Below are 27,993 nucleotides of genomic sequence, written 5' to 3' on the forward strand. Positions count from 1 at the left end.
TGATCATTGTCCTTTCAATATTTTCATGGAAAACTGGCCTTCAAAACCTTACGACAAAATTATTGTTGGAATCCACAGTTTCCTTTTCCATTTCTTGAGTATTCTCTGTTGGTTATCATGTCCATGTTTGGGTTTCTCTTTATCCAAACACCCCTGGAAAGTTATCCGGTGCGTTTAAATGACATCTTATTGTACTTGCATTGAGCACTTGTGAGAAGGATCTTTGAGCTCTGTATGTCCTCAAATATTGCTCAGATTCATGATGTAAGTTATGCCATAAGTTTGGCATCAGCTGCCAACCTGATGCGACCCTCCATTATATGAGATTGGGACCAGCAATGAGAACACAAAACTCCCACAGGCGCAATGTTATAGATTATTAGATAGATTGATTACAATCAAGTGTTATCTAATGGTCTATTAAATAGGTTCGTTACAATCAACTAGTTGATGATTATAGTGGAGATGAAAATGTTGACACTCACAATCTTGAAAGTAGCAATTTTATCTTTGATTCATGTGTTATGATCTTAGCCCATGCGCAAATTTGCAATCCCGTTCAGCTTACAGAGAACCGATCCACATACCCACTTGGCATGGCAAACTATTTTTAACTCTGAGACTGAAAAAAACAATGTTGGTATTATGAAGTGGGGGTTTCACTTTAGTATGCATCTCATTTTCAGTATATTATGTGCTATGACCTGGAGTTTGCACCACTTTCCAGCCAGTAATTTCAATAGCATGTGAAATTGAAATTGGTTATGCTGGGGATATCATCGTTGCTGTTAATTTTTAGATTGCTGTCACGTGCAGAAGTATTTACTGCAGGAGAAAGAGGAACAATCAGATCAAGGTGAAAGTCCTGTAGAAGCAACTGAGGATGAGAAACCAACAAATGCTGATGCTGCTGTTGCTGCTATTGAGGAAGTAGTCACAGAGAAAATTGATGAAACCCCTGCTGCCGAGGAAAGCTCCGAGGCTCCTGAGCCAGAAGAGTCAGAAGAGAAACTGGAAATAAAGGTACTATGTTTTATATTGATTACTTGATGTGTGACTACATTATGCAACATAAAACATTCCAGTGTTCTTAGTTCTTACTACATACTATTGACATTTCCATGTCTTTTTTTATATATGTTTTATATAGGTATACATGTTTATAAATCACTGAAATACTGTGGTTGAGTTTCAGATTGAGACAGCACCAGCAGATTTTCGTTTCCCAACCACAAATCAAACAAGACATTGCTTTACGCGTTACGTTGAGTATCATAGGTACTTGTTCTTTCTTCATCAAGACTGTACACATTTTGGTATGCATATCATGGTTACAACAGAATTGGTTTATCCACAGACCAGTGTATCCTTCTTGATTTGATGCTTACAACATTTAGAAACTTTTGCATTCAGGTGCACTGCTGCAAAAGGGGAAGGTGCTCCTGAGTGTGATAAGTTTGCAAAGTATTATCGTTCACTCTGTCCCGGTGATTGGGTATGTTTCTATGTTTTTTCAATGTTTTTGTATGCTGACTACTGTTTGGTGTTTTATAAGCTAAGTGGAGATTTTTGGAGCTAGATATTATAACCTTTTGGATTTATTTTTTATTTTTTCACTAGGAACTTGCATATGCAGATGTTTTGGTATTTACTTATCTAAAATGAGCACCATAAATACTTTCTCGGACTATTGGAAAAGAATATGCTCCATCTCCTTGAAATAAAGCCTTGAGCTTCCAAAACTTCATGGACCATTTCAGCTGCCAGACTTCTCTCTGCTGTAGCTGAGAAATCATCCTAACAGGAATATTGGACATTACTGATTTGAAAAGAGGAAGACCAAATTTTGGATTTTTTGTCCTTTGCAAAGATCATGGTCAAAGGTCAATCTGAGATTTTTATTTTTTGCTTTGTATACTGAAAATTGATTCATATAACCATCCTGCCCCTGCAGATAATGATAATTATGAGATTAAGCCTATTGAAACGTAGGGTAACTCTGACCAGAACTTGCATTTGTAAGTGACTTCTAGAATGTGATGTTGTTGAGTAATATGCCTTCAGTTAATTAGGGATGGCAATGGTCAGAGCAAGCTCGTCTGGCCTGGCTTGAATCCAAGCCCAGTGCCCAGGCTGGGCCAAGTCAAGCCAATGATTAATGGCCTGGTCTGGTCCAATTATCCAGAGGGCCACTGTTATACAGAAGGAACAGATGGTTTATAGGAACTTGTTAGTGATACCCAATCAATATACATATGTGATTTAAAGACACTCGTTAGCCTTCCCCGGTGGACTCGGGTCATGTTTAAATTATCCAAACGGTTTGTATGATGGGACTCACCATGGACAGAGTTACATTTTAAAACTCAGTTTCAGAGCGTGACTCATCCTGGTATTGGTCTGAGTTGTATTGCCAATACTAGTATGATTTGTAGTCTCCTGGACGATATAAAAACTTCAAAAATGAGAAAACAAATTTTAAAAAAAATCAGAAAAGTTACAAAAATTGAGAGAAAGATATGGAAATTTTAGATGTATTCATTAAACCCTTACTAAGTTAGTGACAGATTTAACGTAAATCCACGATAATTAGCCAACAAAATGAACACATGGAATTGGAAGCAGTACAAAATGTAGATTACACAAACTAGGCATGCTCTAACATTATTATATGTCTAAAATGCATAGAAAACTTGACTGAAATTATGTAGTATTTGTATTCTGTGTAATTACCAATCAATGGTGAAGGGAGTTATGTGCTGGCTAAAACTGGCCTGACTCAGTATGAATTGGTCCCCAACTCAGTCTCTATCTGTCCTGACTCATCCTAATTCAGACTAAGCAGCACCAGATCTGCAATTTCGACACATAGGCGGTCCAAATCGAACTGGTCATGATCGAAAGTGACATGACTTGAGTGATGCCGAGTTGCATCGGATGATATTTAAAACTGTGGGATGGAAGATGCTCGGAACAGAGAAAAATAAAAACTTAAATTGGACTCTTGAACCCTTGATCATTTAACTCTTTTTCTTACAAGGCAGTCCGGCCATAAGAGCCAGGGCCTTTTCAATCCAATTAGTATTAGGGCCAGGGCTTGCGGGACCAGGGCCAACTTTGGCCTGACCCTAGCCCGTCCCATTGTCACCCTTCATAGTTCTATGCCAGTTGGTAGTGTTCGTACAGGAGTGAAATCATTGTCTAAGATCGCATGCCCTTGTCATAAATTGGTTGTTCTCACTTTTAGGTTCACATACAAATGGTTATATGATTGATTATTACAAGTCATCATCCCGGTTTGGAATCAACTAATGTCCCAAGTGTTTTCATGTCATATGAATGTTTACCCAACTACCATGGGGCTTGGCAGCCTGCACTGGCTCTGTGTGTGTATGGTTAGAATTTTTATTATTATTTTTACATTGCCCTTATTAGCTTGCATTGATGGAAATCATTGATCAGTTGTGTTTATTGGCATTTGACGTGTTAGTTTGTTTTGCTTCCACATTGTTCTTTGCAAAACCATTGATGCAGGAATGCTTCCAGCCATGAGCATGCTCATGCAACTTAATGCAATAAAAAATGCATTCTTATTTATTTGTGGTTAAGATAAGTATATGTTATGATATTGGGGAGTTATTTGATACTCAGGCTGCATCTCATGCTTGATATGCAGGTGCTTAGAAATAGTACACGTGGAAAATATTAGCTCAAAGTAAACCAAGTTAATTGTGGAACCCACTGTTGCTAAGCTACAGTGAAAATCAGATTGGTTGAGCAATCCTAGCCTCTGATTCGTCGACACTTGTTTGTTGAAATGAGACAGTTGAATATTTTTCATTTAACTGCCCAATAAGTGTCCATTAATCTGATAGTGGGATAATCAAATAAGCGTTATTTAAAAATAAAAAATAAAAAAAATCTTGATACATCAAAACAGGTAAACGTGATTTGAATGGTTTAATTTGAATTACTTTTATGACACATACAATTTTAAGTAAATTCTAAGTGCCTGCATATCATCCATCACACTCTGCCGGAGTATCAAAGTTTTTCTCTATGATATTATATCAGTTTCCTAACAAGAAAAAAAAAAAAGAAGATAAAGAAGTATGAGAAGAAGGAGAAGAAGAAGAAGAGGATATTATATCACTTTTAACCATCATACGCTACGCCTTAAAAGGTTGCTATAACTCTAGCAAGAAAATGGTTGAATTTTAAAGTGGCAACCAAACAGGCCCTAAATGTTGTCTTGGAATAGTTTTGTGTCCATGGCAAAATAGGGATCTGTCAAATGCATAGGTTTTTAGACATGAGCAGTGTGGATTACATGTAAGCTGTAAACACCATTTGCAAGCAATACCGACATTTTGCATTTCCATTTGTACGAAATTTTCTTAGTTTGCTTATTGCTTCTCCTGCAGCTTCGCCAGAAATCTCATTTGATAAGACTTTCTACCTGACCCGATTGCATTAACACATCTGCTTTACTCAATGCACGCAGATTGACAGATGGAACGAGCAAAGGGAGAATGGAACCTTTCCAGGCCCTTTATAGAGTGTTCTCCAGGTCAGTGTCATGGGGCTCCTGCCATTCTATCTGGCTTGATTTACTGAACCATGAGATGAGTTTCTAAAGCGGGAGAAGACACAAGAGTCCCATTTGAAACCAAACTCATTTCAATAAATTTTTTGGCTTGTTCATTGCTGCACTGCTGAAGAGAAATGTGTTGACATAAAGCGAGAGCTGTTGGTCCGGTGCCAATCTTTGCTCTCTTTGCTACTTCTGTTCTTGATCATCCTTTTACATTTTGAGAAAACTGTGATATTTAACAGTGGCAAGTGCTACTCTGTTTAACAGTAGCAAGGCATGAGGTGGAAGAGAAATGCGGTTACTAGCAGTTGCCTTCTGTTACTTTTTCCTGTCCTTGTATGTAAATATGCGTTGTGAGAATGTGTAGTTTGCTGATATGCATTACCTTGCAGGGTGGTCCAGATTGTTGAACTGATGGGCCCATATATCTCCCAGATTTGAAGATTATATAGCTTATTGATCAGTTGCCTACAAATAGACAGTTTAAAACGTATACTGTGACAATCACATAAAACCAACGATGGGCCAAAGATCGAGGATTTGCAGTGGGGCCCATTAGATCAACAGTCTTTATCACCAAACCATTGGACCCACCGTTACCGAAAGCTATGCCTCTGGAAACTATACAATTGACTGAGGCCGAAGGACCTGAAAATATCTCATGGAGGAATATTTTTTATAAGATCTCATTGAGGATTATGTCCTTAGCAAAACCTGCTTGCAAGCTTGCAGCATCACTAGATGGTTCCATTAGGCTGCAAAGAGAGAGACTTGGGATCCAGTTTCTCAAAGCTGTAGTGCAATTTGATTTGGCCTACTGCTTTGGTAGTACATGTATCCACTCCTTTTATCCATTTTTAACTCTTTCAAAATTCTAGTAGCTTAGGCATGCAATCAGTTTCCCTCTTAAGGGCAAACATGTTCTTGTGCAGCCAATAAATTTCCATGGGATCTTGCTATTCCTCTGATTGAGAAAAAAAAAAGTGGGCATGGAATAGAATTCCCAAGCCAACAGAAAAGTGTGGACGATCATGTTGCCCCGAAGGCATTCAATCAATTTCCGAGGCCCCCAGGAGATGTGGGCAATTGTTTGACTTTTAACATTCCTACATCAAATGATGGTTTTCTGGACCTTGCTTTTCATTTCTGCAGATTCCTTGCTCCTTTTACATGTACTCATTTCTATTACGCAGTGTTCATTTTACATCTCTACACATTTGTCACTGTAAAGAGGGAGTCATTTTCTGGGCGGTATGAGGTAACAGAGAATAGTGGCTAGTCACAAAGATGTTTCATTCCCGGCCAGCATTCCATGTAGGAGACTACCTTTAAACTACTCCAGATTGTTCATCTAATGGCACCACTATGGATGGGGGTGGCCTAAAACTTCCCTATACGGAACAATCCCAACCATCTCATAGGTCCTTTAAACCGTCCATCTACAAGCCAATAATCACATGATTAGATGGTTTGATGGGAAATTATCTTTTATTCTTGTTGAGCATCTCCCACATTCAAACCCTATGAACAAACCACCCATCACATGGAAGGTGGGCCTCACCCTAACATTAGGTGTAATTTGGGCTGACATTGCATGCGTCATCATTCAATATAACATTAAGAGCTTGTTTCGCATCAGGGATTTGTTCCCACGGATTGACAGCCATTAGGAGTTAGACAACTCCTCACCCCTCAAATTCATAGATTTGCCATATGGAAATAATAATAATAATAATTCTTTCAAAAGTTGTTATTTGCTAAATCCGTAAAAGAAGACTCCCAAAAGCAATGAAGCTTGGGTCTTACAATAAATGAATCCTCAAGGCCATGGGTTTATATGCCTTGATTAACAAACATCATACTTTAGGATTTACCAAATCTAAATTTCAGGCAAATCCAAATTCCAATACCCTTCCTGGTTTGGGCGAACAGTTTCAGTGGTGGGTTTGCTCTCCACATACATGAGTTTTGAGTCCTCTCCCTGTATACTACCCGATGTCCGTGGTTGGTGGATCCCAAAGGAGCCACCACTGAGGTTTGCTAAGCTGACATGTATGGTGCATAAAGAGCAAGGGAGAAGAAAGAATTACCAATGGTAATTCTTAAAAGTGTTTATTTAAGCATTAAGCATGTTTGGTTAGAATTTGACAATGATGAATTGTAGGAAGCAATGCCTATGTCATTTCATTTTCCTTGAACAAGTAGGAGGCGTTTCAAAGAGTCATTTATCTATACAAGAGAGGAATTGGTTTGCTTGTTCCGCACGTTCTTCGCACACTTTTCTGTGTGCTGCTGCACTTGTGATAAGGGTGGCCATGGACTGGGTAGCCTGCCACATCTGGCTTTGGACGGGCTTGGGCTTTGCAAGCACGGCCTGATCAATTTTGGGGTAGGGATCAAGCTCAAGTCATTTTAGCCTGACCCAACACAGCCCAATCTGGCCTGACTCAAGTTTATACGTACGTGTTAGATCTTACAAATATGCCCGTTTCAATCCTTGCTTTGGCAACCCATCCATCTTGAATGTAGACCATTGGTCTCATTCCTCTAAAAAGTCTATTTCTCTGTGCATGTGTGGCCCACTTAATCAATGGATAGGTTAAGAACATTCAAGTGGGAAATAAGGATTTTATTAAATTTCAGGCCTTTCGGGCTCAGGCTTGGACCTTATCTGCCAGGCCCATGCCTCATTCAGCCCTTGGGTCTCAAGTGTGGGGCGGGCTGGGCATCGGCCTAGCCCAAACTCAGCCCATTGCCACCCCTACTGTTAACCCGATTGGTGCACAGTACTGGCGCCCGCTGTAAAGAATCATGATTAAGGGGGGCAGAAATTACCATTAGATCAACCAATCGAATGGCAAACAAATCAAAGATCCAGACTGTTCATCCACTAGGGTACACTGACTACTCTGGACCAAAGATAATGTGGATCCACCAATCAGGCCAAACTTGTATGAGTAAAATGGATGGTTAGAGAAAAAAAATCAAAAAGAAGTAATCCAACAGTCTAAAATAAAGGTATGTCTGTAGCTCATTTGATGAACGTATTATGTAGGAACAGCGGTCTACAACCACTGCTGAAAAAGATCAAGGCACCTAAACATGAAAGGCGGTGAAAATATTGATACCCACGTAGGCACGTTTAGGGAAAGGATATTGTAATTGGAGTCTATTTTGTTGGAAAAGATGTCCCAGAGAGTGAAGATTACAGGCCTTATTTCCCAAGAAAGAAGAAGAAGAAGAAGATTACAAGCCTTTTGTAGGCTTTAATTGGTTTATAGTGTCGGCCTAAGTAAAGTAAAAATGGGAAAGTAATTAAACCAGATGATTTGTTTCTACGAAAGTAATTTCCTGAAAGAATTTTATTTATTTTTCCATATATGTTTACCAAACATATTTACTTTTGCATAGGTAAATCTAGAGAAGTATATATTGTGAATCAATTCTGCACTTTCTAGAAGCAAAGCCAATAGAGTTTTGAGATTTGCTCCCTTTGTGGTTCATATTAGATGAATCAAATGCTCGTGGAAGATGATTGGCTCATAAATCACTGCCACCTTCCTTAGTTCCATTTCCATCATTGAATTCTTAGCTTTTCTTTTTAAGTTGCTGAAAGAACTGAATTTGCAATTGAGATGGAGAATTATCCTCCATTCCCACTTTGAGACTTAAAAGTGGATAGTTTCGTTGCGAACAACCTGTGAACACTCACAGTCTTCAATTCTCTGAATCTTACCTGACCATCTCATTTGGGATCCCAAAACCGCAAGTATTTCATTTAAAACATCTCGATATCCTATGAAGAGAAGACATAAAAAACCGAATCCATTGACGATTTCATTGAAAAGGTGATCTAAATGTTTACCACAATCTTGAGATGTGTTATACTGTATTCAGCAGCTCTACATCAATAAGATCGTCAACCATCTTCATCTGCAAACCAATCCTATCAAGCTCCGAATGAATCTTATCAATCTCTGGATGAGATATATCACCTCCCAAGAACAAATGCACCTTTTCTTCGATTTCCATCCAACTGTACCCAGGTTGCTTCTTAACTCCTTGCTCTTTCATCAACCCCCTCACTCTAGTAACCTTCTTCCACATACCAGCGGCAGCATATATGTTTGACAGCATGACATAAGCTGCAGAGTTCTGAGGCTCCAACGAAACAAGCTTCGTAGCTGCTAACTCTCCCAATTCCACATTCAAATGGACACGGCAGGCACCAAGCAAAGCACCCCAAACAGAACCATCTGCTTCAAATGGCATCTCTTTAATAACTTCATACGCCTTCTCCAGCTGCCCTGCTCGACTCAGTATATCGACCAGGCATGAATAATGCTCAGCCCTGGGCTCAATTCGATACCCGTTGACCATTGAATCAAACCAATCCATGCTCTCTTTCACTTTCCCAACATGCCCACATGCAGATAAGACATTAAGGAAAGTGATGCCATCTGGTTTGAAGCCATTTGTGCACATCTCATCAAACAAACAGAGTGCTTTCTCGTAGTGGCCATGCTGTGCGTACCCCGCTATAATGGTATTCCATGAGACTACATCTGGACTGAAGATTTGTCGAAAGGCCAGATATGACTCATCGATGCTACCAGATTTGCTGTACATGGTAATCAAGGTGTTACACACTGAAATGTTGGATTCGAACCCACATTTAACAACAATTGTGTGAGTTTGCCTCCCATGCCGTAGTGATACAAGAAGAGAACACGCAGTGAGAACTACAATGAGGGTAGAATGATCTGGTTTCGTACCAGTTTTCAGCATTTGGGAGTGTAATTTGAGCGCATCCTCACCGTGCCCATTATGTGCATATCCTGTAAAATTGGAAAACATGTTGTTATCTCCTAAACTACGGACTCAAGATCCCATCGTGTATGTTCCATGGCCCCAATTCAGAGTGTTCACCAGGTGGGCCCCACTTTGTATGTGCATTGGCCCATAATCAAACTGGTCTGGTCCTCAGTTGGGCCAGATGCATGCACTGAATGTGGAACTTCATTATTATTATTATTATTATTTTCCTCAACCATGTACACAGAGCGTGCCCATGACTAGACTGACCAGATATTTGGGCCATACATGGTGGGGCCACTGGTAGAAAGTCCAGATATCACCCACAGGTGCCACGTTCACATGCTTGAAATCCTACTCCCACAAGTAGCCTTTGTATATGTTTTGTGAAGAGTATGTTATGAATAGAAGCTATTCAGATTACATGTACCTGCTATAATGGCATTCCAAGAGACAAGATCTCGATGTCGAATTTCTTCGAACAAATTTCTAGCATTTTCCATCTTCCCCTCTTTACAGTACCCAGTAATCATTGCCGTCAATGTGACAACGTTCTTCTTAGGCATCTGATCAAACAATCTTCTAGCTTCGTCAAACATCCCATTCTCTACGTATCCGCTTATCATTACTGTCCACGAAACTGCATTTTTCCGTGGAATTCGATCAAAGAGTGCACGTGCTCTCTCAATCTCCCCTTTCTGAGCATACCCATCAACCATCGCAGTATAAGAGATAACGTTCTGCTGAGGCATTTCTTCAAAAAGTCTAGCAGCTTCCTCAATCCTATTGTACCTAATAAACCCAGAAATCATCGCGTTCCATGATGCGACGTTTCTATCAGGCATCTCGCGGAAATACTCGCAGGCCTTGTCTATGCTCTCATTCTCGATGCACCCAGCGACCATTGAATTCCATGAGATGACGTTCCTTGCTGGCATCAAATCGAACATCCGCTTTGCTTCCTCGAAGTTGCCGTTCTGCCAGTAAGCTGCAATGATTGCATTCCATGATACAACATCCCTTTCGGGCATTTCATCAAACAATCGTCGGGCAGCTTCGATCTTTCCTGCACGCACAAGCGCTCCAATCTTGACATTGCAGGAAAATATTTGATGGGTGGAGATAGTCCTCAAGGGTGGTTGTCGAAAATGGCAGGAAGGACAACGGTCGAGTGAAACGAAGGGAGGGAAGATCTTACGGAGGAGAAATTGAATTTTAGGGGTGAGATCTGTCCATTTGCAAAAGGGACGGTGATGGAGGATAAGCATGGTATAGCAACGACTATGAGCCCTTTGTTTTGGTTGTTGTCAGAATTTGAACGAGTAACGAATCAAACGTTAGGATACATGAACAACAATAGCCTCTGACAGATTGCCACGTAGCAAAGTTGCTCTGCCTTTGAGTCAGTATACACAGACATCCACTGTTCATCCAGCAGCTCCACAATAGATGGACCATATGAAGAAATCCGAGCAGTTAGGGACCATTATCAATCATGCAGAGGTGTTGAAGTATAGATTCTTGCTTGTAACCGTTGTCAGTGTGTGTACTCTGAGGATCTGGGGTTACGTAATTTTCACGTAACGATCGCGATCGGGAGGACATACTAATATGAACGGTCTGGATGACCATGCGGCGAGAACCAAGGAGCGGCAACAAGCGACAAGGCTGGCAAGTGGCAACTTGTTCAACAGAAAGAAATTGCAATTGAGATTTTTCGTGATCTGGCTCATCGCATTGTAACCCAGACAGCGCCCACATATGGCAAAATTCCCACTGATTTGGGATCCACATCGTCCATCCAGATGTTGCCAAATCTAAACAAACCTTTTTTTACCAGACGTCCTTCTTGCATTGGATTGATCTCTAATCACGGACATCTTTCACCCCACACGTGATCGACCATTGCCTGGGTCGGGGCTCGTTTCCCACACGACTGCCTGATATTTTGGCCTGGTTTGGGTTGGCTTAAGTTGAAGCCTCGCAACTTCACCCAACCTAAGATTTTCTATACACAGGCGCGCGCGCGCACAGACACACGTCTGAAGTCCAATCGGTTGGACCACAGTTTATGGTCCACATAATAGATAACTTTCAATCTCATATACAATATAAATTATTGTGTGTGTGTGTGTGTGTATTATGTAGACCATATATATATATAGGATAAAAAAATACCATAGTACTAGTTATTAGTAGAGTGGACCAGCGAGGACCCAATCAATCCCACTCGAACCAAAATAATCAAACTCAATGTGTTAGGTTTGAAAATAGGGTACATTGAGTTGTGCTCAGATTTGGGAGCTTGAGTTGGATCCTGAGGTGGACCCAGCTCAAGGGCCGCCCTGAATGAAATGAGCAAGGAACATCAGAAAGTCTATATCGTGGAGGGACGCATGCGGCCCACAGCTTTGCATGCCTACCAACATTTTCAGTTCCCAACAAGTGAGATCCACGGTTCATATATCCCATCGTGTCGAACTGGGGCTAGACGATGTCATGCATTTAGTATAACAAAACTGAGCTATACCAGGCCACGTGGCAGCATACTTAAAAAGAAACACAGCAGTCCATATTCGACATAAGATTCATTGGCAACAGGGATGAAATGCAATATAGACCAAAGTGGTCTAGATTTCCACACCAATGCCAGTGTGCAAGCATGCCAGCCACAAAATAAAATAAAATTCTTCATCATCGGCCGGTCACACAAATTGCAGCGAGGCCAAAATACACATGTTGCACCAGCTACCCAACATGCACTGCCTTGTTAAATAAAGAGGTTAAAATGGATGAGAGCTGAAAGACTAACCAGGACAGAAATAGAAATGAGTACACCTCGAGGGAACTTGGGAGTGGCACCAAGAGGTAATGAGATGTAGACAAAAGTTATCTCAAATGGTTTAGTCGTGTACTTTGAAGGCTCTAAATGGGCAAGGAGATGGCCAAAAATTACATATGGGCATAGAGCTTTAAAAAAAAAAAAAAAACTATTAATATGACCTCTTGTCTAAAAGAAGTTATGGCCCTTGATAGAAAATGGTATTCCACCCCCAAATTATGGAAGGCCTAGATGATGATGATGACAAATCTAACATGGATACTCTACCATGCCACTCCCAATGATTTTGAATTTTACCAAAAATAAAAATAAAAGCATTGACTGTGCACTTTGTTACGCCCCAAACAGCAAAATTACGGAGCACTTTAAAACCAAAAAGCAAATGAAACTTGTAGAAATGGTCTTCTTGTCAAATTACAGAGTCTGCATGGCTCCACAACCACTACTACTGAACTACTGCTACTGCAGCTACTGTCAGTCCACTGTTCTAATAAGAAACAAAAAGAGAAGAACGACAACATAGAGTTTTCCAGACAGATGAATACATGTGTGGTGAACAACGGTCCCTAATCATAAGAGATGATTAGGCCCTCTCACCACGGATCCTCCTGGCCAGCTGAATGTCCTTGGGCATGATTGTCACCCGCTTGGCATGGATTGCACACAGATTTGTGTCTTCAAACAGCCCCACCAGATATGCCTCTGCAGCCTCTTGCAATGCAAGAACAGCATGGCTCTGGAAACGCAGATCTGTCTGCAAGCACAAACCACAATCGGTAATGACAATATTCAAGCATTGGAAAAAAGGACCCGCATTATAATTTCATCTCAAACTCACCTTGAAGTCCTGTGCAATTTCACGAACAAGCCTCTGGAATGGCAGCTTCCTGATCAGCAGTTCAGTGCTCTTCTGATATTTACGGATTTCACTGAAAAGACAGATATCTTATCCAACTCAAGAGAAGCACCAAAAGGAAAATGCAACAGGAACATGATCTATAAAAGATGACAACCAGAGGAAAAGTTGGAAAATAACAGACCGAAGTGCAACAGTTCCTGGGCGATATCGATGAGGTTTCTTCACACCACCAGTTGTTGGGGCAGACTTACGGGCAGCCTGACGTAATAACAAAAAGAATTACATTCAGAATTCATGAAGGGAAATGAAAGTACAGAAGGAACAAGATCATGTGCGGTCCATTGTGTTTTTATAATTTTCTGTGCGTGATTGGTCTGACCTTGGTTGCAAGCTGCTTCCTAGGAGCCTTCCCTCCTGTGGATTTACGAGCAGTCTGCTTAGTACGAGCCATCTGCAAACACAGCAAGAATCTTTCATCATCACGGCACCAACTATTATTCTCATTGATTATTGACACAGATTGGATGTACCAGTGCTTTTGGAACTCAGTTTCATTAAAAGAAAAAATCAAATTTTAATTATATATCCTACCATTTGTGATTGGAAGGTAAAGCCCTAAAATTGTTGCATTCTTCAGAAGTAACATCATTCAGTTTTAAGTATCCCAGGCATGTGACATGAATGGTGAAGGCAATGTTGATTTTGTTGCTTCAAAATTACTTGCAGCAATCATGCAATTAAATTTGATGTTGCATAAAAATGCATCTCATGCCTTATCCATATGAGACAATTTTTCAACTCAAGACACCTACTTGGAAGCAAGTTGGATGGTTCAGCTTCTCATTCCCAGGGGACTTACAAATACTGGGAGTGGTCAATCTAGTATTGGCCAATCTTTTGCTTGTTTCACATCATGCCACAACTCCAAAAATTTGTAAAGCTATTGCTTAGTTGACATGAGTTTAGAAGGGAAAAAAATAAAAAGTAATATTCCATCCCATCTATGATGAGATGGAACCAAACAATAAAAAATGGTAGCCATACAAGGTGGTCGCATGGTAGCTAGATGGCACCTTCATGCGGCAGGCATAGGAGACGAGGAATCAGTTGGGGTAGAGAGGGGGGCAGAAGACTTGTTCAATAGTAAATTATGCAATAACACTTTCTTTTTTTAAAGGGGGTTGTCAGCCACTATTTTTTTTATTTTTTTTGAAGACACAAGGTGTCTCCACCTCTTTTTTTGAAGTGAGACTAATCCCTGCGGATACACATAATCACCCACAATCACGTGTATCGGGTAAAGCCAAGGAGGGGAATCGAACCCTCACCTATAGGGAGCAAACCTACGGTGAAGACCATTCGCCCAAACCTCGTTGGGTTTGTGGCAGTGGGCTGCAGGGAAAGAGGTATCATTAGTCCCTAATTCCTAAAGGGTCCCACAAACAGGTGATTCAAAGAAAAGTACCCAGATTTAGAAATCAGGGATTCAGCCATGCAGGAATCCTACCAGGTTCCCTGTGGAATGAATTTCTAAGATGCGACTTGGCTGTAACCCCACCAACCTTGATGTCAATATTATATTCACTCCATCCATTGTTTCGCCAGCTCATTTTAGGAGATACGCCCAAACATGAGGTAGATTCAAAACTGGAGTGGGCCACACCACATGAAACAGCAAGGATTGAACACCCACCTTTGAAACCTTCTTGTGGTCCATAGAAGTTTTGTATCAGGCTGATATTTGTTTTCCCTTGATCATGGTCAGAATCAACACTGTTTCCCGTGGTGTGGCCCACTTGAATTTTGGATCTGCCGCATGTTTGGGCTCATGTCCTAAAATGAGCTAGCAAAGTGGATAGATGGGGGTGGATATAACACAAGCATCATGGTGGGCCCCACAAAGCTTAGGGTTACAAGAGATCACTGTAAACCCCATGTTACAGGCAAGCTGAGTCCAAATCTCGACGTTGTTACAGAACTAGGCCAGGCACAGGCAACAAGCACACAAAAGTAGAGACAAAGAAAAGAAAAGAAATAGCAAACCCAGCTCAAACATCACCACGTTTATCCAAATTATACCAAAGATATCCACTTGTACAAAGAAACTTCCAGGCAAATAAATACTGAATTCGGCTGAAATTCACCCAACTATTAAAAAGGCCTAATCAAGCCGTGTCATGAAAATCTCCTAAGGACATGTTTGAAAACCATGGATTCCATGCCACACAATGGAAAAGGAAAAGAATTTTTCTTTGGTGTGACAATTTTTCTTGTTTGGATAGCAAAGAAAAGGGTGGATTCCACCCATCTATTATTACACTTTTTCCATGATTTGAATTGTTGACACAAGAAACGAAGTAAGCATTCCAAGGAGAATATGAAATTTCCACTTGCCATCCAAACCAGAACTCAAAATTGAAATCTGTGTTTTAATAATTCTCATGGAAATCATCATTGGATAATATAAGTTATTTCCTTTTCTTTTTCCCTGGATTCTATGTGTCCAACACAGAAAATCCCAAAAACAAGGAACCAATTGCTCAAAGCATGTAACTAGAGGAAAGTCCAACAAGCCTTGGGCCTGTTTCGTGCGCGGGATTAAATGGTATGGAATTGCATTAGACGGAATTAACAACATTATTACACAATGATTGCATGTCTAGAAATACCATGGTATTTTGAATGTCCAATCCCATGTTTGTGATCAAATTCTTCCTTTGGGAAAATCACGGTATTAAGTGAAACCTGTGCTTGGTGGACCACGGAATTCCAGTCAATAAGCCAGATTTCGCAACAGATACTGGTCACCTGCATGCATATGCAACTCGAATGTCACGTGTAAAGGGCACATATGGATGGGCGGCACATGCATCATTCCCGGGCCCACAGATGTAGTGGATTTCGAAATCAACCAGAAGGCCGAATACAATTCCATCCCACCTAATCCCACATTCCAAACAGGCCCAAAAGATTTTGGAACAGCAACAATATGATTCCATCTGAATTGTCATCTACAATGGAGTATCAAAAGGGCATACGAACATAATGAACAAGAATAATCCAATCACGGGCGTCTCAAATTGTGTGGAATTCCAACCATAATGAGAAGTTCAAAACCTCAGAAATCCTAATCATGTCTCAATTCAAGAAAATTAAGGAACACGAGAGGATTTTAAAACAGGAGATAGGAATCTGAAGGTAGAAACAGCAAGAGAGCCGATATGTAAGGACACAAACATATGAATCCCAAATTGCAGAAAATCCCATCAACATTAAAAACCCTATAAAACCCCAATAACTGCTCAATTAAGCAAAACCAGAGAACCATGAGAGACTCACAAATCAGAAAAATCGACTTACGAAAGGTGATAATTCAAGCTGGGAGGGGATTTCCACACGGAGAAATTGCAGAAACCCTAGAAAACACAAATCTCGACTCAAGAAAATTACGGAAACCCTAGAGATTGATCAAATTCCACTCTGAGAAGCTATGAAATAAAACCCTAATCCGGTCTGGATTCACGAAAATCAGATAACCCTATAAATAAATTATTTTTTTTAAAAAAATAGAGAAAATAAGAAGAGATACTTACCTCGAAAGAGGGGGAGAGAAGCCTTCAAAACTCGGGAATCGTCTCTGAATGCAGGGAAAGGCTCCGATATGGATAGGGAAACCCGTATTTATAGCTTCTCCGCGTCGCCGATATTGCAACTCTCGTTTTGACGGCGGATACGCATCTCGTGCCTCTGCTGAACGGCTACGATGGGTTTCCACGTGTTCCTGTCTGTTAGGGGATCTGACGGTTGGAATCGGCCGAGGTTGTGCTTCTTCTAAGCGAGCCGAACGGTTGGGATGTACTCTGAGCGGGAGAGTCGGATCGTGGAGGAATCCTTTTTTGAAGCCGCCTCTAAAATATTGTTGAAATTGGATGAGACCGGGTCCTCCACGATTCCAATAATCTGTGGGTCTGGACGCGGATTAAGGAATCCTACAAGCACTTCACGTGGGGCCCACCTTGGGTGTATGTAACGGAAACGGATTCGCTGCTCCCCCTGACACCAGCCAATGGCTGATGGTCGGTGCTATGTGGGGCCTACCATGATGTATGTATTTCATCCATGCCGTCCATATATTTTTACAGATCATTTTACAATATGACAAAAAATGAGGTATATCTCAATCTCAATTGGACGACATTACAAGAAACAGTGTTGAATGAGCGTCGACCATTAAAAACATTTTGGGGGCCATAAAAGTTTTGGATCAAGCTGATTTTTGTTTTTTCCCTTCATCTGGGCCTGTATGACCTAATTAACATATTGGATGTCAAATAAATAGTACAATGGGCCTTACGAGGATTTTAATGGTGGATACCCAATCACTATTGTTTTCATGTGATGTGGTCCACCTGAGATTTATATACCTCTCAATTTTTGGGTCAAACCCTTAAATGATCTTTAAAAATGGATGAACGGAATGGATGAAACACATACATCATGGTGGGGTCCACATACGTCAGGGGGAGTAGCCGATCAGTTTCCGTATGTAACATCTAGCCGGAAGCGGATTGGCTGGGGTACCACACCAGCTATATAGCTGGTGTAGATACGTGTCGTCCGAAGACGAGCGCCGACGCTCCTCGAGGTCCGAATTGTACGAACGGTTCAAATGAGATCAAAGTTACATGAGCACCGTAATGATGTATTTATATATCCACACCGTTCATTAATTTTTAAAGATCATTTTAGAGCATTAAGCAAAAACTAAACCATATCCAAAGCTCAAATGGACCACACCAAAAATAGAAGTGGGATAATGATTTTCACCGTTAAAAAATTATTAGGGCCCACCATAACGTTTATTTTCCATCCAATCTGTTCATTAGGTCAAAAATCTCAGTATGAAAGGAAAAACAAATTTCATATTGATCCAAAACTTCTGTGACCCCCAAAAAGGTTTCAATGGTAGAATTTCAATCCCCCATTGTTTTTTGCAGTGTGGTCCACCTTATCTTTAGATCTATCTTATTTTTCGTCCCAAGCCTTAAGACTAGCTCGAAAAATGGATGGATGGTTTGGATATAATACATACTTTATGATGGGACCCACAGAACTTGCTGACGTCAATACACTAGCTATACAGCTGGTGTATGGTACACCAGCCGATCCGCTACCCACACCGCAGACCTGGGTAGTGTGTGCTTGGTCTGCAGAGCTACTCCGTACGAACGGTTGAAAGGAGATCAAAGTTACTTAAGCCTCACCATGATGTATTTATTATATCTACACCGTTAATCAATTTGGAGAGGTCATTGTAGACCATGATCTCAAAAATGAGTTATATCCATAGCTCAAGTGAACCACACCACAAATAGCAGTAAGATAATAATTCACACCATTAAAACATTCATAAGCCATTGTAATGTTTATTTTCCGTCCAATGTCATACAAACTTAAATAAACAGAAAAAATAAATATCAAATTAATCCAAAACTTATGTAAGCCCCTAATAAAAATTCAATGGTAAACATTCAATCCCCCATTACTCTACGTAGTGTGGTTTACTTGATCCTTGGATCTGTCTTAATTTTGGACTTAAATCTTAGAACAATATCATCAAGTGGACGAACGGTTTAGATATAGGCCATACCTTATAGTGGGCCCACAGAACACGGTGGCGTTAACGCCATTTGGTGTACCACTTCCAACTAACGTGTCATCAAGGGTCACTATCATGGAAGTTGGAGGGTCACTGTCATAAAAGTTGGACACTCACACCATCACGTGGACCATCATCAGAATTATTTGGTTTTTGGATGGCTGTGTATCGTTTTCTTTGATGTGGCCCATGCGATGATTACACGAGTCCCATTTTTTGAGAATCTTATATCATTGCGGGAGCAATTCAGAAAGGGATTGGGTACTCCCCCTGCCTCTGGGGGCCCCAACATGATGTATGTGTTTCATCCATGCCGTCCATCTATTTTTCCGGATCATATACCAATCTCAAGTGGACCACATTACAGGAAACAGTATTGAATGAGCTTCAACCATTAAAAACATTTTGGGGGCCACAAAAGTTTTGGATCAATACGGTCTTTGTTTTTTCCCTTCATCTGGGCCTGTATGACCTAATCAACAGATTTGATTTCAAATAAACAGTACAGTGAGCCTTAGGAGGATTTTAATGGTAGATATCCAATCACTATTATTTTCCTGTGGTGTGGTCCACCTAAGATTTATATCCCTCTCATTTTTGGGTTCAAACTTAAAATGATATGCAAAAATGGATGAACGGAATGGATGAAACACATACATCATGGTGGGGCCCACAGAGCACTGACCATCAGCCACCGGGCTGGTGGCAGGGGAGTAGCCAATCCGTTCTCGGGCAATTCACGGGTTAGGAGGAATACGCACAATAAACAATCAGCAACCGTCCATCAATCTGCCCATATGATGGTTGGACAGGCCTACTATCGGGGAGTCCAAATTCACATAATACACCGGTTGAAAGCTTCAAAATTCAACGGATTGGCCATAAAAGGGGTCAAGGATTATTCCAATTTTAAGCCTCCAATCAAATTTTTTATATTTTAATTGCAACAGACACATGCCTAATAAAACCAACCCAACTAAACTTTAAAAAATAATAAAAAATAAATAAATAATTTCACCTGTTAATCTCCTCTTGATTCTAAGTCATGCCTTTCCCCTACTATTTTTATTTATTTATTTATTTATTCATCTAGTTGTCTCTTTGACACATCACAGCACTTGTGCACCTCTATACCCAAACACCCATTTTACACTTCAATACATTAAGCACAAAAGCTCTATAGAATTTATATATCTGTTGTTCATCAAGCGAGGACCATTATTTTTGGACCATATATACAGGAAGCTAATTTGATTATAAACTCACATGGGTCGTGTCAATGGGGACACCGTAAAATTACTTCTAAAATCACTAAGCTTGCTAAGTTCAACCCACCTAGCTTTCATATTACTCTGATTTTTGTGTCTTCTCTGTCTTGATGAGTTCCACTTCATTGTTGGGTTTGATGAAAGATACTCACCATGATGGCTTCATTTGCACAAATCTATTATTAGCATCCATCAGCAGTGTTCCATGTAGCATGGCCTATATTGAGTCAATGTTTCCGATATGTTCAATGAAGATGTGTTCTACAAATCTTTAAGTTTTACTGAAGCTCCATCATGATAAACTTTGCTGCAACAAGCTCTGTCGCAATCAACTTGGACACTATAACGGCTTTGACGTGTTCTAGAGAATGCCAACAAAAGCATTTAAATAGACATCCTGACTTTGATGGTAAACTCGATCTCAAATATTATTGTGATTTGGACACTTCTTTATAATCTTTCTTTGAGTGGAAAGAATTGTCCAATGAGAGAAAAGTAAAATTTGTTACTACAAATAAAAAAAAAAAAAAAAACCGTGCCTTAGTTTGATGGCACCAATACCAATTAAGTTGTGAGCAAAGAGAAAATCGGCAAATCAATACATGGGCCGTAATGAAATTAAAATTAGATAATAAAATCCTTCATCTTAACTATTATCAAACTTTGTATTGAAAGTTTCATCATCTTCAACAAAATAATGATCAGGATGTGGTTGATTATATTAAAGAATCCTATAAATATTTAAGCACGGTAAATTTATATGAAACCATTGATTATTTTGCAGCAAGATACTTGAGTAGTTTAAAATTATCTATCTATGATGAGATAAATCTACATCACTAATCTTGAAGAGTCATATCAAAAGTTTTGAAAAGGAAAGAAAAATTAAAAGGATTTTCTTTTAGGTGCTTTGAGAATGATTCATATGTAAGAACTTCTAAAGACAAAACGATTGTTACGAGGTCTACGAAATTCATAACTGAAATAATTGGAAATTGACCAGGGAACATACAACCACTCAATATGTAAGAATTCGAGATAATACATGTTTTTTATGTAGAGAGAAAAGACATTTAACTTATTAGTGCCCTCAAAAGAATACCAGCAACTGATTAAATCCGATCGATGAAAATGATGTAATTGTTTATGATTCTAAAGACAAAGATGACCCTACAAGAGATATTTGACCCCAATAGTGGTGCCAAAATTTTTGTATAACATGAGTTAAATGTCATGGTGGTAATAATTTTCGCACTTTTTACATCACTTATGGCCGAAAATGTTTAGTTTTGATTGATTCAAGTAGTTGTGAAAATATGATTATTAAAGAAATGGTCAATAAGTTGAATTTGAGAATTGAAAAGTATTTTAATCCTTATAATATTTTTTGGTTTAAAAATGGGGTAGAGTCATTAGCAATAAAAATGTGTTTGGTGAAATTCTCCATTGATAAGTATTATGATAAACTTTGGTTGCATGTTTTACCTAATATTCGAAGTATCAACATCGTTACGAGTTTCATTGGCCGGGTATACAGAAACAATATCAAATTTTGCCGACAGTATCTTTGATAATTGGAAATGCGGGAATACATGAGAAAAATTGTGAAATTTGTAGCGTTACTTCAAGAGATGTTAAAATGTACATATTTTTACAACATATTTAGAAAAAAATATATATATACATAACAAGTTTCCATTTAATGGGGCCTTAGAAGTATGTGTTATTGTAAGAAATCAGTCCAACCATCTCATCTAGCCTATTTAACCATTTAACCTTCTATGTAAATATCTATCAATACTGCAAAATATTAATAATACATGATATTTCATATAGAAATCATCGACAATTGAAAAAAAAATAAAAGATCGTGGTCTCAATATCATGCACGCTGCGATATTGATAATATTAAGATATTATCAATAATAAATTGAGCACTGTATATAACCATATGCCTATGAAAAAAATTGAAATAAATTTTTTTTTTTCTACTAAACAAAATTTCGATGATATCAATACATCGACGATATTATTGAAATATTGCCAAATATTGCCAATACACTTATGATACAAAGATTAAATAGAATTTACATAGTTGAAAATATTGATGATTACATTAGCAATATTGATACGTCGGCGATACTTAGCAATACATTGCTAATACCTGGGATTTCTGATACTACCAGTATTATCGGTATCGTTGAGCTGAAGATAAAAATAATATCAAAGATAATTTGAACATTGGTCTTACTTATGAATAATGGCCACATTTTACTTAGGCGGGCATGGAAATATGATCAAGATGTTTATTATAATGGGAGAAGAACCGTTTATTCTCTTTATCTAAATGGGGTAAAATATGTATTAATTCTTTAAAGGAAATTGATCGCCATATCTCCCCAGGAGTATAAGTTAATCTATTATCTTTTAGACATTTTGAAGAGACTTGTAGGAAAATTATTTATATTTATGTCCTTGTGGCCTATGATATTTCTAAGGAAGAAGCGAGACAAATACCAAATTGCATGGTGAAACTCTTAAAGAAAATTTCAAATTTACATTAGAAGAGGTTTCAAATGAGTTATGTGGGGGCAGTTACGTGGGACGGTCCCACCCGGGCTCTTTGGAGTCCGCCTCAAGAAGGCCATACCTCAGGAAAACAGTAGGGATTGAACGGATACCAGGAAAAACTTCTTAAAGATCCGACTTCTTAAGAGTCAAAGAAGCTTTTGATCATGTTGAAATTTGTGTATTCCTCCATTAATGCCTATATGACCTTATACACCGATTAGATGGCAAAAAAACATCATGGTGGGCCTCTGATGGTTTCAATTATGGTATGGGTCACTTGAACCTTGGGAGATCGGTCTGCCTCTTTTTTGGTTGGACGGCATGGCTAAAATGCACACATCTTGATGGGCCCCACAGAGCCGTCCTGGCAGTGGTAGGACGCAATCCATGTCCGGTTGGGTTGGGTTGGGCTGGGGGATTTCAAACCGAGCGTTACGAGCGCTCCAAGAATCTGATTAATATCAACTGGGAATACTGGAATTAAAGCGTTAAGGGCCCGTTTGGCCGGTCGGATTGGAAGGGATTGGATGGTATTGGAAGGGATTGGAAGTCAAATCCTGAGATTAGCCTGGCGTGCCAAACAAGAGTGGGTGATCTGATCCCAATCCCAAGTATCTCAAGACAATCCGCTGACATCACCATCATTACATTTAAATCCCATCAAATCCACCCTAATCCTTCAACTTTGCCTGCGACGTGTTTGGTTTGAGGGATTAGATGGGATGAGAAAGTTTAAAACCGGGATTGGCCGGGCGCGCCTAACAGACTGGATATAGCAATCCAGGGATATATCAATCCCATGGATCTCCAGACAATCCACCGACAACATCATTATTACCTAGAAATCCATGCCATCCACCCTAATACCATTCAAACCCTTCCAATCCACCCGGCCAAACGGGCCCTAACAGTCTTCGTAATCCGTGACTCACCGTCGGAACCTATCTAAGCCGTTCAGTGCAGTTCGAGGAAGCACAGCAGGCGCGGATCTTGTCCGTCAAATTGTAAGCACCTGAAAAACCTCTCTTTCAACAATCGTAGCCGTCCGATGGATACGAGATGCGCATCCGCCGTTGTAATAGACCCTGCTATAAATACGCGCTCCTCGTACTGTGATTCTCGTTTTGTGTTTTGAACCCCCTTCTACCACTGCAGTTTGCGTGTTTTCGTCGAGGTGAGCGACTTTCATTTTTTCGCTATAGTATTTCTATGGTTTCTGATTTTCCGCTGCTGGATTTAGGGATAGGTATAGGGTTTCATTGGTTTGAAGGTTTTCTTCCTATTCCCTTTTACCTGATTAGGCCGTGAATGCAATTTTTTTTTTTTTTTTTATCATCTTTCTTGCACAGTTCGTACTTTTGGAATTTGATTTCATGTAATACTCTCTTTCATCCTTTCCTTCTTCCTGATTCTTTCTTGGATATTCGATTGCTTCTTGAGGATTTAGGGCTTTTAGGGTTTCTGAATTTCCCCCCTTTGGATTTAGGTATAGGGCTGGGGTTTCAGTCGTTTGAGGGTTTTCTAGGTTTTCCCTTTATCTGATTAGATTGTGAATGCATTTTATCATCTTCCTCACGAAGTTGTAATCTTTTATTTGATTTCGTGTATTATATTCCTCTTTGATTATTATTATTATTTTGGATATTTGATGGCTTCTTGAGGATTTAGGGTTTCTTCCTTTCCACTGTTGGATTTAGGGTAAGGGCTAGAGTTGCATTGGCTTGAGAGTTTTCTTTGTCTTCCTTTCCTCTGGTTAGGCTATGAATGCTTTTTATAGTCTTTCTTGCAAACTTTGTATTTTAGGAATTTGATTTCATGTATTATTTTTCTTCTCCTTTTCCTTGATTATTTCTTGGATATTTGGTTTCTTCTCGAGGATTTAGGGTTTCTGATTTTCTGACGTTCAATGTAGGGTTAGGGTTAGGGTTTTTTTGTTTGATTGAGGTTTTTCTTCATTTTACTTTTTCTAATTAGTTTATGCGTGCATTTAATCTCATTCTTGCAGAGTTTGCACTGTTGGAATTTGATTCATCCTGTTCCTCATCTTCTCCTTCTCATTGATTATTTATTGGGTATTTAATTGCTTCTTGAGGATTTGGTGTTTCTAGGGTTTCTGATTTTCTGATGTAGGGTTAGGGTGAGGTTGTTGGTTTGATTTTTTTTTTTTTACCATTTATCTTTGCTTTCTCTGAATAGTTTGTAAATGCATTTGCCATCTTTCTCAGTGTTTGTACTTTTGGAATTTGATTTCATGTATTCTTCTTCATCTTTTCCGCCATGATTATTTCTTGGATATTGGATTGCTTTTACGGTTTCCAATTTTCTGCCATTTGATGCAGGGTTAGTGATAGAGTTTTGTTCATGTGAAGGTTTTCTTTGTTCTTATTAGGTTGTGAATGCTTTATCATCTTTCTCCACGTTTGCAATTTGATTTCATGGATTCTTCTTCTTCGTCTTCATCTTCCCCTCAATTATTTCTTGGATATACTTGTGATGAATTTCTTCGTTCTCTCTGGTTTGAATAAATCTCCTTTTTTTTTTTAAATTTTAAATGTGGGTTTTTATATGCTTGGACTGAGTTGCAATTAAGTTTTTTGTTTTTTGTTTTTCCTGAATGGATGGAATTTCCCTGAATGCTTTTGATGCACGTTTTGAAATTTTTTGCTGGATATGATTGTTCATCTCTTGTACTGCCTATGTCAATATCTTTAGTAAAATTTCATTTTATTTGGTGTATATGCCACTACATCTATGTGTTGTGTACAGTTAAGTGTCGTTGGGATGGTGGTAAATGAGGCAAGTTGTAAATGATTTACTAATAAATCATTTAAAACTTACATTTGGATGCCCTAAAATGCTTGTAAATGATTTACCACCTTTTCCCCCTTTTCATTTGCTAGCAAAAAGCTGGGATTTCATTTGCTAGCAAATGATTTACCGGCAAGAAGCTTCCAATGACTTTTTTTAAAAGGCTGGGAGATATACACGGCCCTCTCTTCACTGTATCTGAGAACTCCAACGGCTCTCTCTCTCTCTCTCTCTGCAATCTCACAATATCTCCCTCCTCCTCTCTCTCCAATCTCACAACCTCTCCCTCCCTCTCCCTCCTGCCAATGGCAACAGATCTTGCTACCGGCCTTATAAAAGAGCATTTGAATTTGTGGGCCCACTCCTCATCTACCACATGATTTTTATGTGAGGATCAATCCTAAGCTTTAGTGAGATGGGCTTAACCCAATGATCCACTTTAAAATCCACTCTTATATGCCATTTGAATGTTTTTTAATGAACCACTTCTCTAAACTATCTCAGGTGTGAATACACAATATCAGGATATAAACCATTTACAGGCTATCTAAACATTGTAAATCATTTACAACTTAAAGCCAAACAGACAGGCTGATTTACAGCCAGCTTAAACCATTTACCACCATCCAAACAACCCCCCAGGGAGTTATTTGTGTGGAAGTAGGCAGCTTAGGGCAAAATTCATTTTATTTTGCTATCTCTCGTTCTTTTTTCCTTTTTTTCAAATGTGGTCTATGTGATGCTTGATTGAAACAAATGGTATTTCTTGTTCAACCTAACAAACTGCTTGGACCCAACCTTTGGTAAACTGTTGGTCTGATGTTTGCCCAAATATCTTCCTCCATTGGATAGTCATATACATCACATTGGTGGGCTGCAAATGCGCAATTGTAAGTAATGGTCTTTGGAGCATTTGAGCCTGTCATATGAATGGTTTGGATCATCACCAGATGCATGCCTTCTGTTTATGGGGTTTTCAACTAAGCAAGGTGCTACATGGAATTCTGTATCCTTCAGTTTGTGTATAACATCCTCATTGACAACTTCAGGAAAAATTATGGACAAGCCCCATTTGGATGCACTGAATTAAAACGAGTGTCTGGCACAAAAATCCTGTTACGATCTGAAACCCTTGTTTTGTGACATGTTTGGCTTGGGACCCACCCAATGTTTAAGGTGATAAATCTTTGCTTCCAATAGTTTTTTGGCAAGACAATGATTGTGGGTACCCTTGCAGTCAGCAATTGCATGGCAAAGCATCTTGTTTGGATTTTGGCATCTGTTATTTTTCCTTTTATATTGGCTTATTTACCTTGCCCATGCTGTGGAGAACTATAAAACTATTGTTCCGACTCAAGGGAAGGATTTTATTTATTTTTATTTTTATTTCTCTTCTGTATCTGTAGAGAAAACAGTATGTGATACTTTGAGATCTAATGAAGAAGTATCTTGCACTTGCAGATGGCCCGTACCAAGCAGACTGCACGAAAATCTACTGGAGGAAAGGCTCCTAGGAAGCAGCTTGCAACCAAGGTCAGATAAGATCACATCTAAGATTCCCTTTTTTTCATCTATCTGCTTCTTCTTCTTCTTCTTTTCCTCCCGTCTCTGGGCTGTTTTTCTCTGTAGATTCAAATATGGTGAATGTTTTTGTGATTTTAGGCTGCCCGGAAGTCTGCTCCGACAACTGGAGGTGTGAAGAAGCCACATCGATACCGCCCAGGAACTGTTGCCCTACGGTCCCCTCTCTCTCTCTCTCTCTCTCTCTCAGACTAGAGAAATGTTCATGCTGCCCTCTCTTTTGACATTGTGCTTCTCTTTATTGTATTTTTGATGAGTTATACTTGGTGATTCCAGTGAAATCCGGAAATATCAGAAGAGCACAGAGCTCCTGATTAGGAAGCTGCCATTCCAGAGGCTGGTCCGTGAAATTGCACAGGACTTCAAGGCAAGCTTGGATTTGTTGAATTTGTTCCGGAGATATCCTTTCCCTTATTGCGTTCAGTCGTAGAAGCATGTCTCTCCTTGTCTGATGGCAAATGGTTGAGGGCTGATGTTTGCTGTGTTTGCAGACGGATCTGCGTTTCCAGAGCCATGCTGTGCTTGCATTGCAGGAGGCTGCAGAGGCATATCTGGTGGGGCTATTTGAGGACACGAATCTGTGTGCAATTCATGCCAAGCGGGTGACGATCATGCCCAAGGACATACAACTGGCCAGAAGGATTCGTGGTGAGAGGGCTTGATCGTATCTCCATGATCATGCATACCCTCTTCCCAGACTCTTCAATCTTCCGCATGTATTGTGCTGAGAGTGCAATTGATGCTCTTTGGCAGGAAAGGGGGAACCAGAGGAACTTAAATGTTTTTCTTTTCCTTTATTTTGTTTTTTTTTAAAAGCTCTGGGTAAAAATTTGCCTCTTAATTTGTTTGATTTTGTGCAATGTTAGATGACAGACCTCTGATCTGACTAAAAAAATTAAACAGATTGCCCATATTTAATTCTATATTTTGCAATTGAATCTCGACTGTTCTTTAATGGGGCCATGTTCGTTCTTCTCGTCTTTTTATTTTTTCAAC

At 39.5% G+C, this 27,993-nt stretch overlaps 4 protein-coding genes across 6 annotated transcripts; 2 read left to right on the forward strand and 2 right to left on the reverse strand.

The window, feature by feature from the left end:
* Window positions 1-795: 795 nt before the first annotated feature.
* Window positions 796-4,901, forward strand: LOC131242013 (cytochrome c oxidase subunit 6b-3-like; the record flags this gene model as incomplete). The annotated part of the gene is made up of 4 exons (XM_058240366.1): window positions 796-1,023; window positions 1,196-1,278; window positions 1,414-1,495; window positions 4,505-4,901. Coding segments are annotated over 4 exons (447 nt in total), but the record flags the coding sequence as incomplete, so codon positions are not given.
* A 3,505-nt stretch (window positions 4,902-8,406) lies between these two features.
* LOC131242346 (pentatricopeptide repeat-containing protein At4g02750-like) lies at window positions 8,407-11,540 on the reverse strand. The gene is made up of 2 exons (XM_058240933.1): window positions 9,840-11,540; window positions 8,407-9,432 (listed from the first exon to the last, which is right to left on the reverse strand). The coding sequence occupies exons 1-2, from the start codon at window positions 10,675-10,677 to the stop codon at window positions 8,477-8,479; spliced, it is 1,794 nt and encodes a 597-aa protein (XP_058096916.1). The 5' UTR covers window positions 10,678-11,540; the 3' UTR covers window positions 8,407-8,476.
* Window positions 11,541-12,615: 1,075 nt separating this feature from the next.
* On the reverse strand, window positions 12,616-16,967 carry LOC131242347 (histone H3.3). Its single transcript, XM_058240934.1, has 5 exons — window positions 16,704-16,967; window positions 13,490-13,561; window positions 13,292-13,368; window positions 13,090-13,180; window positions 12,616-13,005 (listed from the first exon to the last, which is right to left on the reverse strand). The coding sequence occupies exons 2-5, from the start codon at window positions 13,559-13,561 to the stop codon at window positions 12,835-12,837; spliced, it is 411 nt and encodes a 136-aa protein (XP_058096917.1). The 5' UTR covers window positions 16,704-16,967; the 3' UTR covers window positions 12,616-12,834.
* A 6,693-nt stretch (window positions 16,968-23,660) lies between these two features.
* LOC131242348 (histone H3.3) lies at window positions 23,661-27,952 on the forward strand. 3 transcript variants are annotated; one of them, XM_058240936.1, is made up of 5 exons: window positions 23,661-23,782; window positions 26,823-26,949; window positions 27,079-27,155; window positions 27,274-27,364; window positions 27,489-27,952. In XM_058240936.1, exons 2-5 carry the CDS (start codon window positions 26,878-26,880, stop codon window positions 27,657-27,659), a joined length of 411 nt encoding a protein of 136 aa, XP_058096919.1. In that variant the 5' UTR covers window positions 23,661-23,782; window positions 26,823-26,877; the 3' UTR covers window positions 27,660-27,952. The 3 variants fall into 3 exon arrangements, with proteins under 3 accessions (XP_058096919.1, XP_058096918.1, XP_058096920.1); XM_058240935.1 differs by having other exon boundaries at window positions 26,878-26,949; XM_058240937.1 differs by lacking the exon at window positions 23,661-23,782 and adding an exon at window positions 23,855-23,878 and having other exon boundaries at window positions 26,878-26,949.
* The last annotated feature ends 41 nt before the right edge of the window (window positions 27,953-27,993 follow it).

Source organism: Magnolia sinica, chromosome 4 (assembly GCF_029962835.1).
Source record: "Magnolia sinica isolate HGM2019 chromosome 4, MsV1, whole genome shotgun sequence".
Classification (NCBI taxonomy): domain Eukaryota; kingdom Viridiplantae; phylum Streptophyta; class Magnoliopsida; order Magnoliales; family Magnoliaceae; genus Magnolia; species Magnolia sinica.

Excerpts from the sequence above, each read along its gene's own strand:
- LOC131242346 (XM_058240933.1), bottom strand. The coding sequence starts at position 10,677 with ATGCTTATCCTCCATCACCGTCCCTTTTGCAAATGGACAGATCTCACC. Across the intron at positions 9,433-9,839 it reads TTGGAATGCCATTATAGCAG|GATATGCACATAATGGGCAC; the intron begins GTACATGTAATC and ends CCAATTTTACAG.
- LOC131242347 (XM_058240934.1), bottom strand. The coding sequence starts at position 13,561 with ATGGCTCGTACTAAGCAGACTGCTCGTAAATCCACAGGAGGGAAGGCT. Across the intron at positions 13,369-13,489 it reads GGAAGCAGCTTGCAACCAAG|GCTGCCCGTAAGTCTGCCCC; the intron begins GTCAGACCAATC and ends TTATTACGTCAG. Across the intron at positions 13,006-13,089 it reads AAATTGCACAGGACTTCAAG|ACAGATCTGCGTTTCCAGAG; the intron begins GTGAGTTTGAGA and ends TTGTGCTTGCAG.
- LOC131242348 (XM_058240936.1), top strand. The coding sequence starts at position 26,878 with ATGGCCCGTACCAAGCAGACTGCACGAAAATCTACTGGAGGAAAGGCT. Across the intron at positions 26,950-27,078 it reads GGAAGCAGCTTGCAACCAAG|GCTGCCCGGAAGTCTGCTCC; the intron begins GTCAGATAAGAT and ends TTGTGATTTTAG. Across the intron at positions 27,365-27,488 it reads AAATTGCACAGGACTTCAAG|ACGGATCTGCGTTTCCAGAG; the intron begins GCAAGCTTGGAT and ends CTGTGTTTGCAG.